General features: G+C 34.6%; 1 protein-coding gene across 8 annotated transcripts in view; it reads left to right on the top strand.

The window, feature by feature from the left end:
* The window catches only part of LARP1B (La ribonucleoprotein 1B), a 136,363-nt gene extending 122,680 nt beyond the window's left edge, over window positions 1-13,683 (top strand). For 5 of the 8 annotated variants that reach the window (XM_059168861.1, XM_059168863.1, XM_059168860.1 and 2 more), the window contains exons 15-19: window positions 4,468-4,661; window positions 5,033-5,177; window positions 9,620-9,729; window positions 10,459-10,586; window positions 12,399-13,683. In XM_059168861.1, coding sequence (XP_059024844.1) covers window positions 4,468-4,661; window positions 5,033-5,177; window positions 9,620-9,729; window positions 10,459-10,586; window positions 12,399-12,644 — 823 coding nt within the window. In that variant the 3' untranslated portion in view covers window positions 12,645-13,683. Of the gene's footprint in view, window positions 1-4,467; window positions 4,662-5,032; window positions 5,178-9,619; window positions 9,730-10,458; window positions 10,587-12,398 lie in introns of those variants that run through there. The other 3 variants (XM_059168858.1, XM_059168859.1, XR_009352154.1) reach the window with 2 other exon arrangements.
* Window positions 13,684-13,982: the final 299 nt, after the last annotated feature.

Raw genomic sequence — 13,982 nt, 5'->3', positions numbered from 1 at the left:
AAGAAATTGTAAACAAAAAAGAAGAAAATTAAAAATTAAAAAAATATAGAATAGAGAGCCTAGAAATAAACCCTCATATATCTGGTCAGTTTATTTTCAAAATGGGTGCTAGAACTGTCCAGTAAAGAAAAAGCCCATCTTGTCAACAAATGCTACTGGGAAAATTGAATATCCAACATGGAAAAGGATGGATAAGCATGGATCCAGACCTTATACCTGTATAAAAAAATTAACTCAAAATTGATCAAAGACCTAAACTTAAGAGTTAAAGCTATAAAATTGTTAGAAGAAAGCATAAGGGAAAATCTTCATCACTCTAGATTTGACATTGGTTTCTTCTATGACACCAAAAGCACAGGTAACAAAAGAAAAAAAATAAATTATACTTCATTATAATTAAGAAATTTTTAAAAAAGATTTTATTTATTCATTTGACAGACAGAGATCACAAATAGGCAGAGAGGCAGGCAGAGAGAGGGAGAAGCAGGCTCCCACTGAGCAGAGAGACCGAAGTGGGGCTTGATCCCAGGACCCTGAGATCATGACCTGAGCTGAAGGCAGAGGCTTAACCCACTGAGCCACCCAGGCACCTCTATAATTAAGAACTTTTATGTATCAGAGTCAAAAGACAACCTATTCAATAGGAGAAAATCAAGTTTGCAAATCAAGTATCTGTTAAGGGATTAATATTTAGAATATATAATGTACTTCAAAAACCTAATTCAAAAATAGGCAAAGGATTTCAATAGACATTTCTTCAAAGAAGATATACAAGTAGCCAATAAGCCCATGATAAGATGCTCAATATCATTAGTCATTAGAGAAATGCAAATAAAAAACCACAGTGAGATACCTCCTCATACCTACTAGCATGGTATTATGGTTTCTCCTTAAAATGTTGAAGTCTTAACCCCCAGTGTGATTATACTTGGAGATAGTACAGGGAGACCCATTAAAGGTAAAGTTAAATGAAGTCATAAAAGTGGCCCCTAATTTAATAGGACTTGTGTCTTTGTAAGAAGAGGAAGAAACACGAGAGATCTCTTTCTATATATACACAGAGGAAAAGCCATGTGAAGACACATAGAGAAAGTGGCTGTCTGTAAGCGAGGAAGGGAAGCCTCACCAGAAACCAATGCTGCTGCCCCTTTAATGTTGGACTTTGTAGGAATGCTGACAATAGTGATTCCATCTTTTGCTTTTGATCTTGTTCTTGTCTGCACAGTGACCTTCCACAGGGCCACATGTTCCAGGCCTGTTGGAGGTTAATGTGTGCTCTAGCTGGAATGAGGGAAGGTCTACAGATTGTGCCACTTCAGATGAATAGTAGAGATCCCTCTGGCACACAGATAGTGCTACTTTAGATGACTGCCCTTCAGCCTCCCCACAATGATGCCCCTGCTCTATAATTTCTATAGATTAAGTTCTAGACTTTGTGGAAAATAGCTGCTTAGTGCTAAGATCATCTGTCCACCCGATCCTCCTGTCAGTAAGTTTCCCTAAATAAAAAGCTAAACAGTTGGAGTTGCTTGGTTTGTATTTTGGTCTCAAAGTACCTTTTCAGTCTAGAGGATATTTTACTGCCCCTCTTCCACCTTCTAATAGACTTCTGACCCCCAGAATTGTGAGACCATAAAGTTCTGTTGTTTAAGCAGTCCAGCCTGTGGTATCTTGTTATGGCAGCCTAAGCTATCTAATATATATAGCTAATCTATAAATTTTTAAAATGCTGAAAAGATGGGGCATTTGGGAGGCTTGGTTGGTTAAGCACCCAACTCTTGATTTCAGCTCAGGTCTTGATCCTCAGGGTCATGAGTTTAGGCCCCATGGGCATACTTAAATAAATACATATGTTTATACCTGAAAATAAGTGTTTGTGAAGATGTGGAGAAATTGGAACTCTTGAACATTGTTTGCGAAGATATTAACTGCCACAGCCACTGCAAAACAGTTCGTCATTTTTTCAAAAGGTTAAAACATACAATTACCATATGTTCCAGCTATTGCTCTCCTGAGGGTTATATCCAAAAGAATTGAAAACAGGGAGTTGAACAAACATTTTTAAGTCCATGTTTATACAAGTATTATTCATAACAGCCAAAAGATGTAAACAACACATGTCCTTTAACAGATTACTGCATAAACATAATGTGGTATATACATATAATGGAATATTATTCAACCATATAAAAGAAGGAAAGTTTAACTTATTGCAACAACATAGATAGACCTTGAAAACATGCTTAATGAAATAAGTCAGACTCAAAGGGTGAGTAGAGTATCTTCTCACTTGTATGTGAGGTATGCTGAATAATCAAATTAAAAGAGAGAAAGTAAAATAGAAGATATTGGGAGTTGAAGGGATGAAGAAGGGCTAATTTTGTTTAATAGAGTTTTTGTTAGAGTTGTTAGCTAGAGAGTGGTGGTGGTTATATAACATTGAGAATATTTAATGCTGATGAATAGTAAGCATGTTTAAGAATGATTAAAATTAAATGTTGTGTATATTTTACCATACACGCACACATGCATATACAAACTCCTAAAAAAAAAAATCACCACTGATTTCATTAGGAAAGTCTAAATATTAGTGGAAATTATCAGGCTCCTGGTGACAAATACAAGGTTTCAAAAATTCGAACATTTGCATTAAAGCTCAGTTTTCCATGACATTATAGATTCATTTTTTTCACTTTCAAGGAAATATCTGACACAAAATGAAGTCTGAATAACCATAATTTGTTTGTTTTCTAGTTAGAAATGGTGTTCCATGAAAAAATCAATTAGGTCAGCTCACAACTTTATCACACAAGTGCTTTGACTTAAGACAACTGTCTCAGTTTGAGCTGCTCTAACACATATGGCATGGACTGGGTAGCTTAAGTTTATTTCTCACAGTTTTAGGATGAAGGTGCCAACAGATCTGGTATTGGTGAGGGCCTGCTTTGCAGATGGCTATCTTCTTGTATCCTTACATGGCAAGTAGCAGAAAGAAAAGAAGCAAGCTATCTTGTGTTTCTTTTTATAAGGGCACGTACTCCACTCATGAGAACGCTACCCTCATGACTTAATTACCTCCTAATACCTTCATATTAGGAGCTAGGAATTCAAGGCACATTCAATCCATTAAAATAGCCATTATACTTTGATAATGCTACAAAAGTGCTTTATGCTTTCATCCCTTTAAAAAAAAAAGATTTTATTTCTTTTTTAGAGAGTGGACAGTGGTGGGGGATGGGGGAGAGCCGAGGGAGAGGGACAAACAGACTCTGAGCTGAGAATAGAGCCTGACTTGGGGCTCGATCCCAGGACCCCGAGGCTATAACTCAAGCTGAAACCAGGAGTTGGGACACTTAACCAATTAGCCACCTAGGCGCCTCCCATTTTTTTCTAATTGTGATTTAAAACTACATAAAAATTTACCATTTTAATAATTTTTAAGTGTACAGATCAGGAATGTTAAGTATCTTCACATTGTTGTGAAGCATTTCCAGAACTGTCTATAAAACTAAAGTTTTTGTTCCATTTTGTCACATGCAGTAAGACAGGTACTCAAGGCTTGAGATTTCACATAGTTAATTTTTTTTGCTCCATCAAGGAATCTTAAGTTGAAACTGGCATCAGTGAATAATACAATCACTAGTATGTAAAGTTTGTGCCACTGCCTCAATTTTCATCAGTGGTTTTCTACACCATTGCTTTAGTAACTATTCAGTACAAATGTGAACACAATGAAAAGGGCAAATAATACCTTAGTGTTATTATGAAAAATGGTCTTGTGTTACAAACTTTCTGAAGAGTTCCTGGGAACCCCTCCAAGGATCCACAGACAACACATTGAAAACCACTGATTTAGATCACAGTTTTAGGAAGATCACTTTGAAGCAAAAACAAAAAACAAAACACAGGAAGATCACTTTGGTGGTAGGATAGAGGAGGGAGATTGGAAAAATTAGGAGACCAGTTAGTTTGAGTGAAAGAGGAAGGAAGCCTGAATTTGAATAACAGAATGCAGACAAAAAGGAAAAGACCAATTCCAGAGATATTTCAGAAATGAAATTGATGTACAGAATTGCAAGTATGTCTCTGGACTCATGAAATTGTTATCTTTGTGCCAGATATTATTTCTCATTTCCATTTATCCAACTTACTTCATTTACTTAATTATTCATGAAAATTGAAAATTTCTCCCCTACATAAGAAATTAAACTAGTAATAGATCTGGAAGAGGAATAAGCTAGCTATTCAGGTATCTGCTTCTACTTACTGCTTTAATTTGAGAATTTATAACCATGTTTTTTATCATCTTCTGAATATACCTGTTAAATATGCTATTTAAACATAAATAGCAATTAGATTTTTATGTCATTAGTTTAGTGTTAGGGACTAATGTTCAGATGCAATAACGAACAAATAGCACAAATTGTTTAAATACTTGGTTTAAACACTTGGTTCTTGATATTTCAGTTTGAAGGCTTTTTTCCCCCCCTCCTCAAACAGCAGTTCAAATGCTTCACCTTCAGAAGGTGCACCACTAGTAGGAAGTTATGGATGTACTCCTCAATCATTCCCAAAGTTCCAGCACCCTTCTCATGAACTTTTGAAGGAAAATGGCTTTACCCAACAAGTGTACCACAAGTATCGTCGAAGATGTCTAAGTGGTAAGATGCTTGTCCTTTATGTAGCTATGTTTAAAACTAAAATATGTTTATAAATGTGACATTTAATATCAGGTTAAGATATTCTTTTATTTTGTTTTAATTACCTTAGGTAAGTATTCATGTGTTTTGTAGCTTAACTCATTAAGAAATAAAGTTTAGCATATTCTTATTAGTACTGACGAATGCTTAGATTTGAGCAATGAGTCAGGAAATGGATTAATATCTGTCCCTTATTTAGAAGAAACCCAAATACATTTTGGAGATTAATGTGTTTTAACGTTCCTTGTTTTAGGTTATGTAAAATGTCTGCTGTTTTGACTTTAATAAGTTTCTTTAACAAAAAAATGTTTTATTATTTTAACTTTTTCCAGAGAGAAAACGCTTGGGAATTGGCCAGTCCCAAGAAATGAATACCCTCTTTCGTTTCTGGTCCTTTTTCCTCAGAGATCACTTCAATAAAAAAATGTATGAGGAATTTAGACAACTTGCTTGGGAAGATGCAAAAGAAAATTACAGGTCAAATATTTTCTCACATTTTTACAGTTAAAGGGAGTTTTCAAAAAAAGAACACAAAAGCTAGTACTGAAGTAGCCTTGTTTGAACTATGAAAGTAGCACAACATAACTAGAGAGAGGGCAATATTAGTTTCCTATTGCTGCATTGCAGATTATCCCAAAACTCAGAGGATTAAACAACAAGTTTTTATTAGTTTACAGTTCCTAAGGGTCAAGGCCTTAAGAATAGCTTAGCTGGGTGGTTCTGACTTAGATGTCTCATTTGCAGTTAAGGTGTTAGACCAGGATGCCGTCTCTGAAGACTTGACTCAGGCTGGAGGAGTCAAGCTTATTCACATGGCTGTTGGCAGGAAGTTTTAGTTCTTCACCACATAGGCCTCTCTCTCAGTGGGCATTTAACAACATGACTTCATCCAGAGCAAATAGTCTAAGAAAGATGGAGAACTTCCAAGATGGAAGCCTTGGTGTCTTGTATAACCTATGCTTGAAAGTGACATACCATCACTTCTGCCATGTTATATTGTTCACACAGACCAACACTGGTACCATATCTAGTAGGAGGAGACTACCCAAGGTTGTGAATATCTGGAGGTAGGATCATTTGGAGCCATCTTAGAGGATGGCACAAAGGCCAAATGAAATTTGAAAGAGCCACTAGAGACTTCCCTTGCATATGCATATACACCCCAAATTGATAAATACTTAGAGCCAAACTAGTTGTGAAGATGACTTGAGCCAAGAAAAAATAAGGCCTCTTAAGATATGTCTAGACTCATCTATCAAATCTCACTTTTTCCTGCTAGTGCTCTAGTTCTCTAGGCAACAGTGGTACAGAATGTGTTCTCTGAATGACCCAAACTATAGTCTCTAGATGTCTATATATATTCTGTTCTTCCTCCCTCTGCTTTGCTATCTCATTCTTTTCATCCAGGTTAGACCTTGTTTCTTTGAGAAATGTTCAGAATAAGTTTTGAGAGTGTTTATACCAGACTAAAAGGGTGAAAAGAAACATGAAGTAGGCTCTTGTACACTATTCCTGGAAAATGGTAGGAGGAAGAAGAGATGGAAAGAGGAAAAAAGGATTTTACACTCACTGTTTACTCAAATTTAGCATTCTTCACGTTCTACTTATAAGTCTTAAATAAGAATATATTGTTAATCAGTTATTGTAATCTTTCAGAGGAATACAAGATGCTGCAAATAAATTTTTCTGGAATAAATTACATTTGCCCTGACATATATAAAAATAAAGACTATTTAATTTTCTCCCAGAATCTTTAACCCACTGAGCCACCCAGGCACCCCTCTCCCAGAATCTTTATCTTGATCAGGAATGACAGATACATAGTATGTTTACCTCTGTTTCTCTCTTCTGTTATTACTGACATCTCTATTCAAACCCAGCACTGTTTAATGTTATTCTTGAATTCAGATTACAGTCTTATCAAACTTTTGATAGCTACTGCCAGTTTACCTGAATTGGCAAAAGGGCAAAATTTGCTATTTCTGATTTTGATGTTCTCATTGAAACAGTGATGTGCTACCTGTTAATGGGTTGCAAAGTCAATTTACTGGTTTGAAAAATATCAGATTGCACTGAACATAGTAAGGCTAAATTTTTTCACAATTTATACATACATGCAAATTTAAGAATTATTGCAAAACTTATCTATGTTTTTAAGTGCACACATTATATGTGTGAGTGTTGTGTTAACTTGGTCACCAGATAAAATATTTTTCTTAATATTGGATATAAGAAAGTTTGAAAGTCATTGTTATAATTATAACATAATTTTTATTTAAATTTTAAATATAAAATATTTATATTTTTTTATAAAATAAAAGATTTTATTTATTTATTTATCAGAGAGAGAGAGAGAGAGCACAAGCAGGGAGGACAGCAGGCAGAGCAGGCAGAGGGAGAAGCAGGCTCCCCGCTGAGCAAGGAGCCTGATTTGGGACTGATCCCAGGACCCTGAGATCATGACCTGAGCCAAAGCAGTTGCTTAACTGACTGAGTCACCCAGGCACCCCGTTCACTGTTATAATTAATCTCAGGATATTTTGCTCTTTTTTTCAAACACTTTGTTTGGTCTTCAGGACTTTCTAATAACTTTTCTGATATGCCTGTGAGCATCCAAGGCTAGGTTGGGAGTTCTTCTGTGTTCCTATAGTTGTCCATGTATTTTTCTAGTAGCTTTTTAACACATCATTTTGGGTCTGTTTCTGCAACGTTCATGACTAGCCTGGATTAGTTCTTCTGTAGGAAGTATAATATAGTGGTTAAGTGTCTGAAGGCTTTGAAATCAGACCTAAATTTGAATCCCAGCCTATTAATTACTGTGAGCTTGACAAGTTATTATTCCCAGTGAGATTTAGGTTCTTTATGTATAAAGTAGGGGAAATTATGGTAGATACACTCAGAGGGTTATTGTGAAGATTAAGCAAAACAGAACATGTAAAGGTCTTAACATAGGATACACAGTAGGGGCTTAATAAATTGTTACTGTTATTAGAAAGATCAATACTTAATCTATCCATTGACTAAATTTAGCAGTAAGATGATTTCAATAAGGAAGGTGCCAGCTCTGGTCTAAGTGCTTTACAAATATTATGTCATCTATTCTTTTTTTTTTTTTTAAGATTTGATTTATTTATTTATTTATTTATTTATTTATTTATTTGACAGAGAGCGATCACAAGTAGACGGACAGGCAGGCAGAGAGAGAGAGAGAGAGAGAGAGAGAGGGAAGCAGGCTCCCTGCTGAGCAGAGAGCCCGATGCGGGGCTCGATCCCAGGACCCTGAGATCATGACCTGAGCCGAAAGCAGCAGCTTAACCCACTGAGCCACCCAGGCGCCCCTATGTCATCTATTCTTAAAAAGTAGGATATTGTTATCTCCATTTTTAGGGATATAATTACAGGCCTAGAATTCAAATGTAGCTCTTTCTGCTTCTCAGCCTTTATGTTTTCCATCTAAGCTGTCTCATAAGGATGAGTAAATGAATAAATAACAACCAAGAGGCTGGCCATTTGCCCCTGCTCTTCACTCCAGCAGTTAAGCTGCATAGTTGGGCTGTTATTAATGTCATAGTTTTGGTCTTTGGAATTGGTTTACCAAAAAATAAGATTAATAAAAATAAATAATAAAGATTAATAAAGATAAAAAATAAAAAATAAAACTCAAAATCCAAATATTGTAGTAGTCTATTGGCCTTTACCAAGATAAACTAATGTATAACAAATATCAATATAATTTCCCATAAAAGAGGTATCAAGGAAGATTTGTCATTTCTGAGATGGTGGTTCTTTAGTCCTTAGTCCTTAGCCTTCAGTCATACAAGCTCAAAGAAGAGCATCACTTAAGGATATCAAAGCAAAGAGCTCAGGTCAGTGGATGGGTGTGCAGTTGGTAGTCCTACATTTCTCTTGGTGGCTTGCCAAGAAACTTATTTATTCTGGACAGACTATCACTTTCCATCTTGAAAATAAGCTAGTAGTTAAAAAAGACACACACACACACACACACACACACACACACACACACCCCTTATTGGGAATAAAAGCTAGGCAAAATTATGTTACTAGTAATGAAGAAATTGTAGTCTTTATTCCACTAAGGTACTTAGAACAACTTAAGGATCCTAACTGAGGGATCTTTTAATTGTGACATGTTTTAGTGGAATAAGCTAGACTTGGTCCTTTTACTGTTATCTTGCTGACTTTGTTCATTCTTATGGGTTCTACTCATCACCATTAATTAAAGGTTGAGCCCATGTAGTTTGCTTAACACAGTCCAAAATTTGTCTTGTGTTCTCTAGGTAGTTATAGAAGAATACAAGGAAATTTGTTTTCTGATTTTTGTAGTGATTACAATTATTTTAGCAAAATATCTTTTATGAAATGTACTTTATAACTAAAGCAGGGAAGATCTGTTAGGAGCCATTTAATTATCTTTGTCACTTATAGTTGAATGGATCAATTAACATAAGGTCTAGGGCACAAGAGTATAAGTCTTATTTCTCTCTCTTTAGTAAAGATTATGTTCAGAAGGATTTAACACCATGCATTATAACCTTGGTTTGGAAAAAATCTAAAGCATTCCCAATGTCACTAAATCTTTTGACCATGTCTCCAGAAATACCAAGGAGAGATCCTCTGTCTGTCCAAAGCCATACCATAGTTGTCCAGGGGCTGCCTCATTCTGCAGTTTCCCATTATATGTCCATGAGGTGCTATGGCTGAGTATACAAAAATACCAAAACCATATATGGATTACTAAATAACCACTTCAGCTAAAAAAACTGCATACTAAAAATTATACAACTTTAAGCCTTTATTTTTTTGCTTGGGCAATTTTTGTCATGTTTGCTTCTATCTCATAGATGTTTACATTGTCATGGCAAAATTTTTATTATAAACCTTTTATTTCCTTTCCACAGGTATGGATTAGAGTGTCTGTTCAGGTTTTATAGTTATGGACTGGAAAAAAAATTCAGACAAGAAATTTTTAAGGATTTCCAAGAAGAAACCAAAAAAGACTACGAATCTGGTAAAACAACAAAACAAAAAACTGCAATAATCTTATTTTATTTGCAAATTGTAAACCTGAGTCAAGAAAAAGGGAAGGAGTTCAGAACTATTTTCTTCAGAGTAGGACATTTAAGACCTTCAGGCCACTATTACGGTTCTTGATGAAGGTTATGGGGTACAGTATAATAAGAAGGTCATTCCTATGAGGTGTTGGAAAATAACTACGCCCAAGTGTTTCCTTTATGGAGTAGTATTTTACCATTTTTCCCTTGAAAAACATGAAGATAATACTCACTGATGTTCCATTACATGAAAATTCTTTGTAATATGAGCACATATACTTGGAAAGATGGACTAGCACGGTGGGTAACAGTGCAAGTTTTGGGCTAGATTCATAAGTAGATCTGAATCCCATTTTCAACACCTGATATTTGTGTGACTTTGGTTAAGTTACTTAACTTTGTTAGCCTTAGTTTACTCATCAGTAATATACATAAGAGCACCTATATTACAGGTTTTTATATGGTTCAAAATAGTTTAATACATAAAAGCCACTTAAATAACACCTATTGTATAACAAATGCTTACTAAATGTTAGCTGCCATTATTATTACAATGTCTTATTCTCAAGATCTAGATAAAGTATATGCTGGAAGATAAATGGTTAGTTGCTGATGGGGTCATGTTTAATATGAATCATTTTTTAAATTCTACATAATTAATTGTGTATATATTTTTTTGTTATTAGGTCAGCTATATGGATTGGAAAAGTTTTGGGCTTATCTAAAATATTCTCAATCTAAGACACAGTCTATTGACCCAAAACTTCAGGAATACCTCTGTAGCTTTAAGAGGTTAGAAGACTTCCGCATTGATGTAAGTTTTTTTTTTTTTTTTTTTTAAGATTTTTATTTATTTATTTGACAGCGAGATCACAAGTAGGCAGATAGGCAGGCAGAGAGAGGGGGGAAGCAGACTCCTCACTCAGCAGAGAGCCTGATGCGGGGGCTCCATCCTAGGACCCGGAGATCATGACCTGAGCCAAAGTCAGAGGCTTAACCCACTGAGCTGCCCAGACATCCCATAAGTTTTAAGTCCTTACTTCTGTAGTCTTTTTATTACCTTCATGTTTTGAACTATCAGTGACTTCTTAACTTTGGTTTTACAATTTTTATTTTTTTAACTTTTTATTTTGAAATGGTAATTTTCTAGTTTTGAAATCAAACTTTAAAACAGGTGTAAAGATAGTACAGAGAACTCCCATATACTCTGTTTATCCAGATTTCCCAAATGTTAACATCTTAGGTAACATCTTAAGTAAGCACAGCACAATTATCAGTTCCCTTTAATTTTGATATGCCCCTGTAATTAAACATTTTATAGATTTAATAACTTTTATATGGATATGTTACTAATTTCTCACTAGCAGTTTGGAAATTTTTCACTTTCTTTATAATTTTATTCTATACTTTTCGTAATATATGCTGATATAACATGGATTTAAGTTTCCCCACATAATAAAATTAAGACAAGAATGTTACATACATATATAAAGACAGAAGAGAAAGCCTTAAACATTTGATATCAAGAGGAAAAGGAAAGCATTAAAAAAATGAGAAGAAAATAAAATAAAGGAAAAGGAGGAAAAAGAAATAAGAATCAAAAGAACAGAGGAGAGAGAGATGAAAGGCATGCTAGGTCCATCTCTGCTTATATTGTAATATGTTTGTTTTATATTTTGTGTAAATAGGTTTCATGGCCCACGGACGGAATTAATAGAAGTGCCTGTCTCTGGAATTAAGGTGTATCTAGAGTGGCCTAGCCAGTTCTGTCACAAAGACATCCTTGCTCTGTGATAGTGACTTTTGCCCTATCTGAACAGAAACTAAGAATTCAGGCCTCTGCTTTTAAATATAATGGAGGATTGGAGAAGGAGGTTATGGTCTTAACTTGTCTCCAAAGGAAAATATTAGGCTGGTGGTGTATAGTTCTGGACTCCTAAATCTTTGTAACTGGAAAGGTCTTAAATGCTGACCTTTTTAAAATGCAGAATAACTTTTTATTGCCTACCCCTCCGCCCCCCGCTTACAGTCTGAGGGAATTTGAGAGCTTAATGGATATTAATGTTTGAAAATGTTTAAAATTAGTACCATCAATAATGCTGTCCAGTTTCCTTATCCTAGAAATCCTGGATAAACCTTCAGACTCACTGAAGATTATTTGATTTGGTATCTCTTTTCTCCCCCTGCTGCTTTCTTTCATCTGTTAAACATTATCATTCAAACAAGCCTAGCATAGGAGTTTAGGGTTGGAAGGGACTAGAGTTATAAATGCTTTGCAGTTGACAGAAGTTGAAAAAAGAAGGAAAACAGCCTCTTTGAAACATTTTCTTGGAGGCAGGGAATCAAGCCTTATATGTATGCCCTACAATGTAGTTCAAGTCCTAAAACATACGAGAGTCTTAATAAATATATGTTGAGTGAAAGAATGAACAAATACTGGTAGACTGAGTTATGTAAGGAGGAAATTTAAATGGAATACCTTAAATTGCTGTAAAGTTTTTGTTATTCTAATAAAATCTACTGAAATGCCAACATAGTTTCCTTTTTTGTTGAAAAAGTCTGACCTTAGATCAGGAAGGAGGAAAAATAGTAAAATTTTCACTAAACTATCTTTCATAATTTGCAGCCCCCTATTAGTGAGGAATTTGGAAGAAAAAGACATTCATCTACTTCTGGTGAGGACAGTAGTCGTCATAGACTTCCATCTAATTCCTCTACAAAGCCACCAAGTGCTGCTAAGCCTACATCTGTTAATCAGCTTCAGGTCCCAATAAGCTGTTCCAGAAGGAATACTTCACAGGAGTCCAGTGACAATTCACACCAGAACAGTGCTGCCTCAGTCTCAACAGATGGTGAAATGCCTGAGAAATAGAGTCTTATGAAAGTTGTTTGCCCTTGAAATCGACATTTGCATCAGCATTTATTTGGGAAAAAATCTTCTGATGTTTAATTGTGATAATCGCAAAAAAGAAAAAGGAAGAAAGTGGTAGCATTTTTTTTTTCTAACAAGATAAATTCTAAAAACATTTTCCCTGATGTCATGAGCAAGGGTAGTTTTGGTGACCTTTTATAGAGATCCTCTAGTAATGTATTTTGGTCTCAGTATTTCTTTTTCAAAGTAATTGTTTACAAGGACAGCATTCCTTAAATATATACAAAAAAATACAAGGAATGCCTAACGTTTCAGCTCATACTTCTTAAAGAAGATACAGTATGTTGTATTCATCTCTTCTATAGAGCTTTCCTAAAGAATCCAATTACCCTGCTATCAATTCATATTTGAACTTATCAAAAACAAAGGAAGATTACGTATATATTTTTTGAATTCAAAAAAAGAATATAAAGTGATACATTTGCTTTTCTTTTTGACATATAGTTTAAGGAAACTTTTTTTTTTAACCAAAGTACAATTATATTGCAGTTAAATTGAAGTATAAAATATGTGCATTTTGGGTGCTGGGTTTTCCTTTTTTTTTTTTTTTCCTGTAGTCATAACTCATAATTTCCATAGTTATTGCTGTGCTGGTGTGGAGTGTTCTGAACTGGCATCAGCTGGTTACCTATTAGAAGAGATTTACTTTTTGTGACTCTATAATAAACCAGAACAAGTAATTGAAAACTTGGTTGGGATTGTTTGGAATATTGTTCTAAATCAATTAAATCTTGTCCTGTTTTGAAAAGATCTGCTGTTTGTACATCTACAGGTCAGTATGTCACAGGCAGTCAGATTATCTTCAATTTAAAAGAAGTACTTAGTTTTTCCTTTTTGTTTCTTTTAGTTTTGTTTTATGCTCATGTTTTCGAGAGTTACAGCAAATTGATTTCTAATTTTTATTGCTCTTGCAACTGATGTAAATGGTAGTTTCAGTTTTTGTGGGAATTAAAAAAAATAAAGCACTTATTCTAAGTTATTGGAATTGATTTTTAATTATTTTGTTTAGAATATAATTAAAAAGCTTCAATTAGAGGACCATTGTATTTTGTGAATAGAGTTTCAACTATAAACTTATACATTTTTATTTACCACATATATTTTCTTGGCAGAGCAGCTAGTTCAATAATACTAAATTATTATTTTCTTTTTGATGTCTTGTTCTTATAGAATGACAACATTGAAATACATATAATCTTTGGATAAATGGGCTATTCATCAGGAACTAAGAGATTTTCAGTAGTTATTACCCATGCATAAATGATAATCTGCAGTTTT

Source organism: Mustela lutreola, chromosome 1 (genome assembly GCF_030435805.1).
Source record: "Mustela lutreola isolate mMusLut2 chromosome 1, mMusLut2.pri, whole genome shotgun sequence".
NCBI classification, from domain to species: Eukaryota; Metazoa; Chordata; class Mammalia; order Carnivora; family Mustelidae; genus Mustela; species Mustela lutreola.
The sequence above is the reverse complement of the archived record's forward strand: the minus strand, read 5'-3'. Positions and strand labels throughout refer to the sequence as shown.